The sequence below is a fragment of the Hypoxylon trugodes genome (assembly GCF_022578975.1).
Source record: "Hypoxylon trugodes strain CBS 135444 unplaced genomic scaffold F4822scaffold_12, whole genome shotgun sequence".
Classification (NCBI taxonomy): domain Eukaryota; kingdom Fungi; phylum Ascomycota; class Sordariomycetes; order Xylariales; family Hypoxylaceae; genus Hypoxylon; species Hypoxylon trugodes.
The window spans coordinates 165,821-180,670 of NW_026250027.1; the positions used below are offsets into that span (position 1 = coordinate 165,821).

At 46.1% G+C, this 14,850-nt stretch overlaps 5 protein-coding genes across 5 annotated transcripts; 4 read left to right on the plus strand and 1 right to left on the minus strand.

The window, feature by feature from the left end:
- Window positions 1–94: 94 nt before the first annotated feature.
- On the plus strand, window positions 95–2,575 carry F4822DRAFT_88314 (cell cycle control protein cwf19). Its single transcript, XM_051464119.1, has one exon. It carries the CDS (start codon window positions 357–359, stop codon window positions 2,466–2,468), a length of 2,112 nt encoding a protein of 703 aa, XP_051308742.1. The 5' UTR covers window positions 95–356; the 3' UTR covers window positions 2,469–2,575.
- On the plus strand, window positions 2,576–5,035 carry F4822DRAFT_88319 (heterokaryon incompatibility protein-domain-containing protein). Its single transcript, XM_051464120.1, has 2 exons — window positions 2,576–3,079; window positions 3,167–5,035. Exons 1-2 carry the CDS (start codon window positions 2,683–2,685, stop codon window positions 4,966–4,968), a joined length of 2,199 nt encoding a protein of 732 aa, XP_051308743.1. The 5' UTR covers window positions 2,576–2,682; the 3' UTR covers window positions 4,969–5,035.
- A 387-nt stretch (window positions 5,036–5,422) lies between these two features.
- F4822DRAFT_440715 (kinase domain protein) lies at window positions 5,423–6,967 on the plus strand (the record flags this gene model as incomplete). The annotated part of the gene is made up of 5 exons (XM_051462778.1): window positions 5,423–5,649; window positions 5,721–6,025; window positions 6,092–6,393; window positions 6,467–6,632; window positions 6,685–6,967. The coding sequence occupies 5 exons, from the start codon at window positions 5,423–5,425 to the stop codon at window positions 6,846–6,848; spliced, it is 1,164 nt and encodes a 387-aa protein (XP_051308744.1). The 3' UTR covers window positions 6,849–6,967.
- A 584-nt stretch (window positions 6,968–7,551) lies between these two features.
- F4822DRAFT_434898 (ubiquitin-conjugating enzyme) lies at window positions 7,552–8,104 on the plus strand (the record flags this gene model as incomplete). The annotated part of the gene is made up of 2 exons (XM_051462091.1): window positions 7,552–7,581; window positions 7,664–8,104. 2 exons carry the CDS (start codon window positions 7,552–7,554, stop codon window positions 8,102–8,104), a joined length of 471 nt encoding a protein of 156 aa, XP_051308745.1.
- A 1,281-nt stretch (window positions 8,105–9,385) lies between these two features.
- Window positions 9,386–11,278, minus strand: F4822DRAFT_439049 (RabGAP/TBC; the record flags this gene model as incomplete). The annotated part of the gene is made up of 1 exon (XM_051462590.1): window positions 9,386–11,278. One exon carries the CDS (start codon window positions 11,276–11,278, stop codon window positions 9,386–9,388), a length of 1,893 nt encoding a protein of 630 aa, XP_051308746.1.
- Between the last annotated feature and the right edge of the window lie 3,572 nt (window positions 11,279–14,850).

Consider the following 14,850-nt stretch of genomic DNA (forward strand, 5'->3'; position numbering starts at 1 on the left):
GGCTGACTCATCACTAGCACTGCTTGTACAAGGTAATGGTTCGATTTCCCAGGTGAACACCTTTTTAACTTTTATTCGATTGCTTTTTCAATCCGCTTAGTGCCTTCCTACATTGATTGGATAGGAAATAAGGTACACCAGTTTTAAACTATTATTGGGCCGGGTAAGAACTATCAAACTCAGAACCCGATATCAACCCACTATATCTGCATAAGAGCGATAAACCGATTTCTACCAGCTTCACATTTCTATAAAAAATATTTATTTAATCAGTTCTTCGATTATCATTCGAGCTTGTCGTCATATCAACTTGGAATCTTTTCTTGCGTCATTCACCACCATATAATCATCTCAGGATGGACGGCCTCGACGAGTTTGAAAAAACTCTTGCTGCAGAGAAAACTGAAAGGGAACGCGCAGATGAGAAGAAACATCGAAAGCATAGACACCATCACCGACGAGATCGATCAACAGAACGCGATCGCGACCGCGATAGTCACCACCATGGGCATCGTAGGTCGCATGACCACCGCGAAGGCGACGACGAAGATGGACACCGACATAAACGATCGCGTCACTCCAAAGACGATGACCGCCATCGCAGGCGCGAACGCCATAGAGATGATCGAAGCGATTCCGATAAACGAGACCGACATGTAAAGACTTCAGATGCGAAGGAAGATCTACCATTACCTGATGAAGAGCTAGTTGCGGAAGACTTCACAAAACCAACTAAGGCTACTTCGAACTTGGTCCGAGACTCGTGGATGACTGCACCATCCGCCCTAGATATCGATTACACGCAAAAAGGTTCTAAGCAATCCAAGCCACCGCCGCCACCTAGCCAAGCGCCGCAGAGAGAAATTCACAAACGAGAAATCAATGCAGCACAACTACAGGAGCTAAATAGTGGAAAATCCCTCGATGACATCGAACTACCAGCCCAACACGAAGTTGACTACACTTTTGGCGACGGTGGTTCAAAATGGAGAATGACCAAGTTAAATGGGGTTTACAACACAACCGAACAGACTGGGAGATCCCTGGATGAGGTAGCATTAGAGCGATATGGCAGTCTACGAGACTTTGATGATGCGCGTGAAGAGAAGGTCGAGATGGACCGACGTAAAGTCTACGGTGACGGCTACGTTGGTAAGGAGAAACCCAGCGGCGAATTATTTCAGGAGAGAAAATTGAACCAAGGTGTGCACGAAAAGCGACTAGCTTCACCAGAGCCGACAAATCTAGACCAAGGCACTGTCATCCCTGATGATGCAACAGCTCATGTGGCAACGCAAATCGACCAGACAACGCTAAACCGGTTGAAAGCTCAGATGATGAAGGCAAAACTGAGGAAAGCACCGGATGCTGCCAAATTGGAAGCGGAATACAACCAAGCTGCTGCAGCTTTTGCATCGAAAGACCCCGAAGCAGTTGTTCTTAACGTCATGGAGAATCGTATGTTAGCAGGAACGCGTGGTGAAGCTAAAGCCGTCGAGACAAAGCGCGGTCGCGAAAGGGGAAATGTCGAGCAGAATGATGATATGACGATCGAAGACATGATCCGAGAAGAGCGACGAACGCGGGGCCAGGCTGGAGGAGATGGCTTGCGTCTAGCTGAGCGCATAGCTAAAGATGCGAAATTTGACGATGATCTCGAATACATGGACGAAAACGCCGACAAATTAGCGAGGCGCGTGCAAAGGTCCGAAATCAATCTAAAGAACCAAGCCGTCGGCGAATTTCAAAAGATCAATAAGATCTTAGATAATTGTCAGCTCTGCCACCACGAAGACCGGGATCAGCCACCAATAGCCCCAATAATCTCATTGGCAACGCGGGTCTACTTAACACTACCTACAGAGCCCGAATTGAGTGAAGGCGGCGCTGTAATCGTTCCTATTCAGCACCGAACCAACCTATTAGAATGCGACGATGACGAATGGGAGGAAATTCGCAATTTCATGAAGTGTTTAACACGAATGTACCATGAGCAAGGCCGGGAAGTAGTGTTCTATGAAAATGCAGCAACTCCTCACCGACACATGCATGCAACTATGCAGGCCGTGCCCATTCCATACGACCAGGGCGACACAGCCCCAGCATTTTTCAAGGAGGCAATGCTCACTGCTGACGAAGAATGGACGCAACACAAGAAAATAATCGACACTGGCGCTCGGGCCCGTGAGGGGTTAGGCAAACTGGCGTTTAGAAGGTCAATTGCTAAAGAAATGCCTTATTTCCATGCGTGGTTCACCTTAGATGGAGGTCTAGGTCACGTAGTAGAAGATTCTAATCGATGGCCTAGGGGAGACTTATTCGCGAGGGAGATTTTGGGTGGTATGTTAGATGTGGAGCCGGACGTGATCAAAAAGCAAGGCCGGTGGCACAAGTCTGATAGGAGGACTGAGGGGTTTCGAAAACGCTGGAGGAAGTTCGACTGGACTAGAGTGCTTGCTGACGGGTAAGATGTATATAATTATATATCCCATATTTCTAAGAACAAGAAAAAGAAAAAGAAAAAGAGAAAGAGAAAGAAGAAGAACAGGAAAAAGAAAGAAAAGAAGAAGAGAACGAAGAAGAAAAAAGAAGAAAATAATGGCATAGCTTATAATAACCATATCCTTCTCGATTATACTTATTGAACTTCCTAGTAGTAAGCGTCAGCGGCGTCCTGTTCTCATGGCGTCTGAATTAGTTCCAAGTCACCAAGAAATAAGCGGCTCTACAACGCGGTTTGGGCCATTACTATGCGACTACTGCCAGAAGATTTTCTCTCTTTTAGAATCGCAGGAAGCAGAGCAACTGAAGTGCGACTATCACCCCACGGTATGCAGTCTGCGCGATGCGGCCGAATCCGGCTGCCGTATTTGCCTCATTTATTATGATAAATGGCAGCGCAACGACTTTGGTGAGCTTTGGGGGAGACGTATGATTGAAGTTTCCCGACAGCGCCACTCCGTGATCTTGCTTGAGTTATATTCTTTCGAAGAGCGATCAGCACTTGTTCAATGGGGAGGGACGTTTCATATAATAGCGGGAGCTCCGCACAATCATTTGGCTTATCCAGGTTCATCACGTAGGTCATTACTACCTAATGCCGGCTTATACAAACAGTCCAGACAAAGTGACTGATGGCATGCATCACTGACGTATCACTAAATAGGGCGAGAGAAGGTACGCAAGGAATTAGTAGGATATCGCGAGCAACATTATTCGCCGCCAAATTCAACAGACAGTCTCCAGGCGTGGGAATTATGTCGCTCGTGGATAGAAATTTGCATTAAAAATCACAAAGACTGCAGAAAACTTTGCCCTAGCGGCGAGTGGTGGCCGACGAGGCTCCTATACGTAGGGAATCTCAGCGACGACACTCTCGGCGATAACAATTCTAGCCTTATCGATGTCGAACTCCACGAAACGCGGATAAAAAAGCCTAAAGGGTCGTACATGACGCTCAGCCACTGTTGGGGAGATCCTAACAAAATCCCGAAGCTTACGATGGAGACATATGAACATCGAATAAAGAACGGCATCTCGTTTAGAGACCTTCCCAAGACGTTTCAGGATGCTATCCGCCTATGTCGCTTCCTTCGCAGCGAATACCTCTGGATTGATTCATTGTGTATTATTCAACATTCTAAGGAAGACTGGGAACGAGAAAGCGTGACCATGGCCGACGTGTACCGCTATTCGAGATGCAATATTGCCGCAACGGCATCTAGGGGGCCGAGCGAAGGCTGCTTTCACCCTCGAGATCCCAGACTAGTTTCACCCTTGGAAATAACACTAGATACAAAAGAAGGCAAAGAGAAATATCTCTTCTTGGATAATGATATGTGGAATAGCGACGTTGAAGAAGCACCACTGAACAAGCGAGCTTGGGTCCAACAAGAACGTCTATTAGCACCACGACAAATCCACTGTGGACGTCAACAGCTCTTCTGGGAATGTCCCGAGACTTCTAAGTGCGAAACCTACCCTTTCATACTCGACTTTGAGGTCGAGTTCATGCCGCAATACCAGGATTTTACCGTGAAGCCTCCAAGCTTAAGCCCCACGTTTCTGGAGTTGAGCAGATTAGGGTCTTCCGAAGCAAGACATAACGAGTCGCCAAATTGCCGTTTTTGCTACAAGCATACACATCGAGATATTCATTACGGCGAGTACGCGGTGGAGGATATGTCCCGCATCGAGGAGATATATGCAAGTCTTGAAAGAGCTACTCGGGATGAGTTGGTTGCACATATGAGGCGTCATATTTACCAAGACTGGACGAACATAGTAGAACATTATTCAAAGTGTGCATTATCAGTTAAAACTGATAAGCTCGTGGCAATCTCTGCGATTTCGTCCCGAATTTGGGATACACTAGAAGGCACCGACGAATATGTCGCAGGCATGTGGCGTTCTCAACTATTATCTCATCTTCTATGGAGGCCAGTAAGCGGGAAGTCCATAGATGAATCATCGTATAAAACTGGCCCTTCATGGAGCTGGGCTAGTTCCGATGCGGAGATTTCCTTCCGGGTTTTCGGAATTGGTTGGGAATCTGAATACGCTTCGATGATAGACGTACTCAGCATGTACGATGGGCATACGATTAACGGCACAAATGAACCTACCCTGGAATCACCCATAGAGCTACGATGTTACCTCTATCAAACGAGACCTCTCAAAGAAACCAACGAAGGGTACGCCGAGTTTTATATAACAGCGGGGAAGGAGGAGGTTGAGTTGACTGTGACTGAGGATAGTAAAGCATGCACCAAATATTGGGATCATGCGTTCGCGATACCAATTAGAATCAGCGACACAGTGGAAGGCATAATTGTGAAACCATGTGAAGGAAGGCCGGGGTATTATAGGCGCATCGCTTGCTGGCTTAAGATGTTGGGGCGTGAACGGCTGGTGGAATATATGGGCTCGAGACCGGATGAAGAACGAGTAACAATAACACTGATTTAGTTCCAATGTACATATGTACCTAGGACATCTATAAGTCGTATTGAGAAATATAAATTTATAAAAGTCGGCCTATATAATATACGGGTAGTAGTAACCAAGAATATAAGTACCTACCCAGGTAGGTATTGAGCCCTAATTTTTGCATCGTGGGGACCAGCCTCTTCCCAGACAAGTCCGAGCAGAGGCGAACCGCAACGAACTTAATTTACACAGACCAGAGTTTCTCAAAAGTTTGATATGACACAGGCCACCACAGGGCAATGGCAGGGACGGTACACATGGCGCTTAGTTGAACCTGACAGTTCGGTAAGAGGCGGGTCGACCAATTTAGTGGTTCAAATTCATGTTTGCTACCTACCTAGGCAGCTAGGTAGGTACTTTTCTAAAAAGGACTGCAGGCATGTTTACCATCTAAATCATTTTCTTATGCTACTTCGCGTTTTGGATTATACCTATGGCGGCCCTCTTACGGTGGGCTCGTAATGCTTTCCGCCGCGCACCCCTAACTCCGTTACGGTTCCCAACAACGGGTTTCGACGTAATCGACGATTCATATGTGGTGGAAGAAGAACATTTCGACAAATTCCAAAAAGGATACTTTTACCCCGTAAAAATCGGCGATGTATATGCGTCCAAGTATCAAGTTGTAGGAAAGCTTGGATTTGGAAGTACCTCCACTGTGTGGCTTGCTCAAAATCTTCAGGGGGTATTCATCCCATAAGTTTAAGTATTCTATTGACAAATGATCTCAGAGAACACAGCCATGTCGCTCTAAAAGTATATGCGAGAGGAACAAGACATGAGGATGAATTCCGGATGTACGAGCGTCTAAGCGCGGGGAGCCGTCGCGTTACAACGGCTTTGGATACTTTCATACTACCACGCCCTGGTGGTGACCACCACTGCCTTGTACGAGAGCCTCTGTGGGATAGTTGGGGAGATATTGTACTTCGAAATCCCGCCAATCGTTTTGATGACGATCTTCTCAAGGTGAACCTTAAGCAGCTCTTCCTGGCGCTTGACTTTCTACATACTGAATGCAAGATCGTTCACACAGGTAGGTATTATAATACCCATACCCCTCCCGCTGAGATAACCTAACGCATCTTTTTTACATCTGAAGACATCAAAGCCGACAATATCTTCCTTGCAATCGAGGACGATGGTGTCCTAGAAGCTTTTACAAAGGCCGAGTTGGAGACGCCTACGCCACGCAAGATTGTAGGAGAGAACACGATCTATTTATCCCGCTATTTCGATTTGCCTAAGAGATTTGGTGATGTTATACTGAGTGATTTTGGTTCTGCTATTTCAGGAGATGAGAAACGGAATCACGATGCTCAGCCCAACGTATACAGGTCTCCAGAGGTTATGCTAAAGGTAGACTGGAGCTATCCAATCGATATATGGAATGTCGGAGTCGTGGTTAGTTGTCTTGCCCTCCTTCCAATCCCATTCATGAATATTATCCGTACTTACACTTGCTGTGTCTTTACAGATTTGGGATCTCTACGAAGGCAGACATCTATTTTACGGGAAAGACCCTGAAAGAAAGGATTATACTACTCGCGCACATCTCGCTGAAGTAGTAAGTCTGTTGGGTCCCCCGCCGGCTGACCTAGTTCAGAGAGGTGCACGGAGTTCGGAATTCTTTACAAGCGACGGTATGACAAGCTTCTAAGTTACCTGCACGATTTGATATCTAACCAATGTTAGGAAAATGGCAAGCAGCTATAGAAGTGCCCCAGGATGCGAGCCTTGAGAAGTCGGTACAATACCTAGAAGGAAAAGAAAAGCAGGCATTCTTGGAATTTGCGCGAGGAATGCTGCAATGGCGCCCTGAAGACAGGAAGACAGCTGTTCGAAGATCCTTGGCTTAATCTGTGATCTCGATTAAAAAGTAATACGCAAATAATATGAGGCGTAGACTGGTGTATCAGGTTTATTATCTCTACTCCTTATATAACTCCTCTCTATATATCAACCTCTTCTACTTAAATTTGGTATTGTGTGAAGTTTTATAGTGATATAGTGACCTATAACATGTTATATCTGAAAATTTACTCCTTTATCTATGACTGTTGAGGAACTACCTAGGTACCGGGTATAGTCAAGTAGGGGTGATACGTACTGTAGATACCCCTGTCTGACTAAATGAGGGGCATTCCCTTTCAGCTGCCCCGCTTTACTTACAGGAGCTTAAAGACTCAAAGGACCAGGGACCGCAGCTGCCTGAGCCGTACTTACGGGTATTCAAGGATGATATCATTGCTCTTACTTTATACCTAGACACCCAACCTGAACTGATAGCGACTGCCTCACCATTAGGAAACCTTGACGGACAAACCAATTAACTAACGTTCTAGCTGGTGCCTTATTCTTCCTTCCTTCCTTCCTTCTTTCCTTATTCTTTGTGTTTGCCTTTCAGGCACGTTTCATCTAGACAGGTCTATAAATCTTGCTTACTCTTAAAGTTCTCCAACTTCTAGCAGTCATCATCATCATCATCATCAACCACAACCATAATTCCGATAACCACACAGCAAACCACGATACGAATATCTACCTAATAAATCAGTCACGATGTCGTCCTCACAGAAGCGCATTATCAAGGTACGCTTTTCCATCCCTGCCTTGCCCAACCCACCATCGCATCTCCTCCAAGGCATAGGCTAACTTACTAACTAACCTACAGGAATTCCAAGACTGCACAAACAACCCCCCTCAGGGCATGACCATAACCCTCCCCTCCGAAACCGACCTCCACCTCTGGACCGCCACCCTAACCGGTCCCCCAGGCACCGTATACGCAGGCGGGATATTCCAACTCTCCATCCTTCTCCCGCCGGACTACCCCTTCAAAGCACCCCTAGTAACATTCACAACGCGCATCTACCACCCCAACGTAACCAACGACAGCGCGGGTAATATCTGTCTCGCCATGCTCAAACCCGAGAACTGGAAGCCGGCGAGTCGCGTCTCTGCGGTGTTGGATGCCGTGCGACAGTTGCTTATTGAACCGAATCCGGATGATCCGCTGGAACCGAGGATTGCGGATGAGTTCCGTACGAATCCGAGGGAGTTTGAGAAGAATGCTCGGTCGTATGTTACGAGGTATGCGCTGGGGAAGAAATAGATGGATATGGATATGGTACATGCGATGCTATCAACGGCTTTGACGGTCTGTGCTCGTAGATGGATGGACGGATAAGTTGACCAACTTACTCGTTTCTTTCGGAGCGGCTAGGCGATGAGAAATAGGTTTATGGGGATGGAATTAATGATACAGGGCGACAACGCAGCTATGCTTAATGAGATGGCACTATTGTGTTGGAGACCGGCTGGTTCTGGGGAGGGAAAGCATTATCATGCGGTCTCTGCATTTGCGCGCATCGGTTGCGATTATCATACGGACGAGCTAGCAAGAGTGAGATCAAGTTTCTTAAGGAAATAGGGCTAGATACCTCCATGATGAGCAATATGACGACATTTACGATCCCTCTTGGGGCACTGTCAAGATGAATTAATCACGATATTAAGGCAGTAATGGCACGGTTAACCATGTGAATCTTCGACTAATTTATTCCACAATAGAAAATATCACATGAAGAAGCCACTATAAATTCAACTCATTGTATTTAATGATCTTAATCCGGAGCAAATTATCAAAAGTTTCTGCTGACCCCAGAATAAATAGAAAAAAGACGCCCTTTCACTCCATAGTTGAACAACATTCAACGGTTGATGGATTGAATGCTTCGAATGCATATATGCTACGCCGCCAGTCGATGCTATAATAAACCTGCCCCTTTCTAATGCAGTATGCTCTCTATGTAAAGTGTTTTTTTTTTCCTATCCTTGGCCATGCAAATCCATATGTCAGGTAGAGACAGGTCCATTGATGATTGTGTCCGTTGATACCAGCGCCCAAATCAGATCTTGGCTGATATGCGAATGTATTCTTGTCCTTCCTCACAACTACGAGTTCCTTCGACTCGTAGCTAGGTTCGGTTTTACTCAAGTGGTTGGTGCATAGCCGGTTGCAGGTTCCCTAAAAATGCAGTGCGTATTTTCCCTTCCAGCGCAAACGAATTCCAATTTCATGGCCTGCCCTATTCAGATCGTCAACACATGGATAACCATATGGTTGCTTCCTCTCTATGGTATTTCCTTGCCGAAAACGAGAAAAAAGAATATCGTATCGTAATCTGTCATCAACGCCTATACATGCTTAAAAAAATAAGAAAATGGGACATCGTAAAAAGAACAAAGCGCAGAATCGCAGATGCCGGCTGCGTGAGGCAAATTTGCCATCACGGGGCGAATATGTCGTGAGACTGCTGTCTGAACAACCATATGCGAAGCGGAACAAACAAAGGAAACATGGTATAATGATTAACGGCAATGAAGAGTGCGATCACACGAGCTCGGCGTGAGCATGAGCGTGATCTCTTTCTCTTCGTCGGCCGAATAGAGTTGCTTTCCTCCTCACATCCGCATCTGCATGTGTGTCGTGGCCGGTTGCGAGCTTATTCTTTTCAGCCTTGACTTGGTTCCTTCTATCCTCTCTCTTTTGGTCGACGGCTTCCTGGCTAAGGTGACCGAAGCCATTGCGGCGCTTGAAACAGGCTTCTATTAACGCATTGGCGTCAACAAGTCTGCGAGGTATCGTCTGTACCACCTGGAAGATCTCCATAGGATCTGTCACGGCCTTGATCTCGCCTTCGCCTATTTTGAAAATCGCCAGAGCTATTCGGAATAATGTTTTGGACCCTTCGTAGAAGAAAACGTCCCACACACGGAGAGTGCTTTCGATAGGAAGAGTGCCTATAAAACAACTCATAAACCAGGCAGTCATACATAGAGTGATGGGTGGGAGTCGCGTCGATTCGGGTTTGTGATGCCTGTGCTTCCAGTTCTTCGGCCATACAGCATCGGTACCATCTAGTTCACCTCCTATCTTAGCCCATACATTGGGCAGAGACTCCCTGAGAGAGGACATCAGTACACCAAGATCGACATTAGCACCTTCGAGACTCGTTTCGTGCGTTCCAGGAAGATAGATTCGGGTTATAATATTAAGTAACCAGAATGCTTGCTCCTCGGATTCCACAAAGAGTAGAAGCAACCCTGCTAGAAAGTTGAGCGATTGGCAATAACCAATTCTTGGGTTATATATAGCGAAAGCATGGAGAACACGACGTAGAGATGTAATCATTGGTTTCTCTTCTGCCGTGTGAGCACCTCCCGTCTCCTTCGAAGTCCGCCGGCTGTTTGCATTAGAGGCGGATGGCATCTGAGAAGAGCGGAACTTCACATTGTCCGGAAAAGTACGATGAAGATCTCGTTCAATGGCTTCAACGTCCACATCTTTGGCTTTTTGCTTTAACAGGCCATCATACAAGCCCGCGTGCTTTGCGAGGACTGCTGGACCGCCGGCATAATAAAACCAAGCTGCACCTCTCCAATCAGGAGGTATACCTTTTCGTACGAACCGTTTTGCTTTATTAGAGCGAGGGGGGAAGCGGTTAGGACTATCTGTCATGAGTCCATGTTCCCTCAGGAATGCAGTCCATTTCTTTCGTCTCCTAGCTAGGTATTCGGTATACCCTTGATTCCAGCGATCATATTGCTCTCTGCTGACGTACTGATTGCTCTTTCTAAATCCGTAGCGGTCTCGCTCATCGTCATCTTCGGGAATGGTCATGTCCGTCATTTGACGCGAGGGTGCTGGAGGTTGTGGTTCGTCATCGCTATCATCTTCGACTTCGTCTTCCGCTTTGAGATCGACATCGATAATATTGACAATACTAGGCTCTGCATCATGATTCTCAGGCTCGTTGATGCTCTCTGGAGGTTCTTCAGGGGTTTCCTCGAGTAGATGGCTGCGCATATCAGGATCATGGAACATAGCGGTAGACTCTCGTACAATCGGATCGATGTGAGTAGAGTCTCGTGCTCCCGGCATCGGCAATAAATCAGTCATAGCTTCTAACATGGCGGTTTTCCTTCTGCTCAACTCTGATTTGGCGGTTGGTGGTCTCGAGTCCACCAATTCGTTATTGTCTTCTTCGGGCGCCGAGTCGTCGTAGAACCCCTTCTCATACATTCCCATCACATCATCTATACTGAAGCTATCATCGACCGCATCGTCCGCACCATCTACGTCGATCGGGCCGTAGACTGAGGTTATAGAACTGCTCTTCGTTGCGACGCTACTCCTCTCGGTGATAACGGTTCCTTGTGCTGTTGATGCTGAAAGCTGTGACCGGTAACTGGATCTTAGCTCTTCAGTTGGCATAGATGCCATTCGTGGTATCGGATCTCTAGCAAAAGTCGGCCCGCTACTTTCGGCTCGAATATATGATACGGGTGGTCGGGAAGGTGGAGGATTCGCTTGTCGACCCCTACCTCGAGGATGGTCGCGGTTATATAGGTCGGGGGGAGGTCGACCTGGAACGGAAGCAAAGGTGGCAGCGGACATGTTGGAGGATATGGATTGGCCCCGTTCCCGAGGCCAGGACAGGGGGTGGCTGGAATTTAGGTCGAGATGGTTTGAATCGGCTGGGGGATGATTGGTAGGCCGAGAGCGAGGAGTTTCTTGGTAAGGTTGTTTTATGCTTGCGTTCCTGGGTCTTGAAAAGTTATCGACGCGCACCGTCTCAGTCGCGTTTATCTTTTTCGTAGGTATCTGACTGGATTCATCTCTGTGTCCAGTCACGATAGAATTAAAACCGAAGTTCAATTCATCGGTCGCATTCGAGGATCTACTATGGAGACTACTAACAGCTGTAGACGTAGGACTAAGAGTTGCACTTCGGTCGTAACCTAGAGAATCCCAGCGAGGGGACAATGGTGAATTAGGTGGTGGTGGTGAGATGCGAGATGAATGGTCCTCCACAATGGGACTAGAACGGGAATACGACGTTATAGTTGTTGAGGGTGTATTATGATTAGTGGAAGGGGAATTCCAAGATGTAGCTGTGATGACTGTTGTGTCGTCAAAGTCATCGTTGTCTTCGTCAGCATCGTAGCCGTCTTTTTCGTGGTCGTTGTAGTTGTAGTTGCGCCTGTAGGTGTTGGTGTTAGGGAAAATTGGGCGAACCGGGGTTTGTTTCGAATCCTGGGCTCTCGCAGCGTGGAGTCCAAACTCCCGGAACTTCATACCGATACCGCGCTCTGGTCTAGGTGTGCCGACCCCGGCTGCAGCTGATAATGTGTCTGATCTTGGACCCGATCTCGAATCAGATTGTGTCACATATCCATCATCTCCAGGTTTTGTTTGCTGTTGTTGCAGTTGCATTTCAGAAGATATGACTGTGTTAGAGTCGTCTTGTAGCGAATAATCCGTCTTCGCTAATGTTGGCGCCATTGTCCAAAGCCAAGCAATCTAGAACTTGGCGGCTCCCCCAGATACAAAAAATCGCACCCTCTCAGTTTTGCTAAATATTCTCCCTAATCTGCTTAGGGCTGAACAATTAGAAACCAAGAGAGTTAACACAATAAATGCAAAGCACAAAAATGCTTTGATTCTTTTTGTCCATCTACCATGTGTCCCCTTTAAAATTCTATATAGTAGCACGAGGTCTTCAATGGCAAGGGAATCCAATCAAAGCGAGTGTTGGATGGGGTATATGCACGCACGGGCGTGCTCCGAGACCGAAATTCGAGACAATAACAGCGATGATCAGTCGAACGAATGAAAGAGTCGGTGGGGATCAAATGAATGGAAAGGATGGAATTCTTCCAGCATCGAAAAGGGAAAGAGGGCGAGGTAGGTGGTAGGTAGTCGAGAGCGAAATTCAAGATCCATCCATTTCGGTAGTAACTCCGTCTAGTTCAAGTATCAACGTTGTACAATGGGCAAAGATGGACGGACGGCTGGTCTCTCGAGTATGTATCTTCCCGTGTGTTGGTGTAGACAAATGCGAGTTGGGCGGTCGAATGTGAGATCTGAATATGGGGAATATGGCAGGACAGAATTACAAGATTAATTCTGCGTAGGTACGTTTGTCGAAGCTCGCTGATGTCAGGCTACCTAGGTAGGTCAGGAAATCCAGGGTCCTCCGAATGCCGGTAGTTGGAACCAAGTGACAGGTTAAGGTAGGTCGTTGTTTGTTATATCCGTCTCTTTTTTATTTCTTCCCTCTTGTGTTTGTTCGTTGTGAGTCGAAGGAAGATTGGCTGATTGACTTTAGAGCTGGGGAATTGAATTTTGAGATACACTCAGAGACAAGTGACAAGTGTACCTGCCTAAAAGTTCCTAAAGGTTTTTAAGTTTGTACTGAGGTACTCAAGTTAGGCGATCAACCTGAGTGGATTCGGTATGTACCGTCTACAGGTAAGCGGTCGGCGGTTTCCTTTAGGACAATGATGCTAATGTATCAACAGACTCTAGTTGGGTCTAGACATGCAGCTATAAACTGCACGATGCATCTTCTTGAGTCGGTCCTGTCGGCTCCAGCTATTGCTACCTTGGGGTATGTTTAGGTGGTTCCGCGTTTGTATTGGATGTGTAGGTATTCCCCCTCTCTAAAAATCGACGCGCCTTAATGCATATAGCTGAGCATAAAGCTCGTAGCCAGCGAGGTCGAAAGAAAAAGAGATGACCAATTGCACCCAACGAAATACACAATTGTAAATCAAGTTCACATCAAGTTACGAAGGAAGTAAGAAAAAGAAAAAGAAAATTTCTCGATTACTTCCATAGGATTTAGAATTGAATTTTTCGTTGGCCTTAACCGAACCTCCACTCGTCCCGTAGGTACCGTGTTCGTTGCCCACTATAGTCGAAGTAATCGAAATTAATTTTAGCGGACGCGGAACGGACTGTGGCCCGTACATTGAACAAGGTTGTTTAGCGGGTACCAAAACAACCGTTCCTATTGGTAGAACCAGCCAGGAAACAACAAAACGGGTAACGAGATCGAGGAGCTGATTATTAGGCTGACATCATTTTTGCTCAAGGAACAATGTAATTTCCCCAAGTCTTGTCTTGACATAATTCGACAGCCAAAGAGGGAAAAAAATATTGTACTAAGAATATTCTTTATTATTGAGTCAGTTCGTCAACGACTTGGGGCTCAGAAATTCTTCAAAATTCCTAAGGTACCTAGGTAGAGAGATATGTAGGTTTTTCACGTCTGTGATTATGCGTAGTATTGTGGTTGGGATTGTTTTGATACTACCACTTTTGTATTAGAAATAAGTAGATCATGATCAAGTCCCCTTCAACGTCACATAATCATGTCAGTGCATAATGCAGGCCTATGTACATTCAAACCTTGCATCAATGATACTTCCAATACTTCCATGCACTTAGGACTGACCATTGACGTATACATTCATATACCTGGTACATAACTCGAGTAAAATAATAATAAATAATTTCGATTTGACAATTGATGATTCAAGTTTGATCGAATTAATACCTGATAAAAATTTTATAGATATTATAGTCCGTTGTTTCGGATATTGTAGGTGGTTACCTAAGTATCCAGAACCACAACTTGGAAGACAAGAAAATACATCCGAGAATGATAGGAGGTACCTTGCACATGTATTTTAGTACCTAGGTAGTCGAGGTGCATTATGAGGACATAAGGCGTTCAGGCGGTGCCTGACAACCTGGTTTAGGTAGTTCCGAGGCTATGGATCAGGGGCACAGCTAAGGCATCCCTAGCGCTATGGGCTCTTTCACTTAAAGTGGAGGAAGCAATTGGCAGCTGCCCACTTTACCAGGTACCTTGCCCATTCATACAACCTTAGAAATGTACATAGAATGAAGAGAACATTGGCAAGTGCAATTGAAATTTTGAACTTTTTTTTTTTTCTTTGGTACGGACGGGAATTAGCCGATAACCCAGGAATTCGGATTTATTA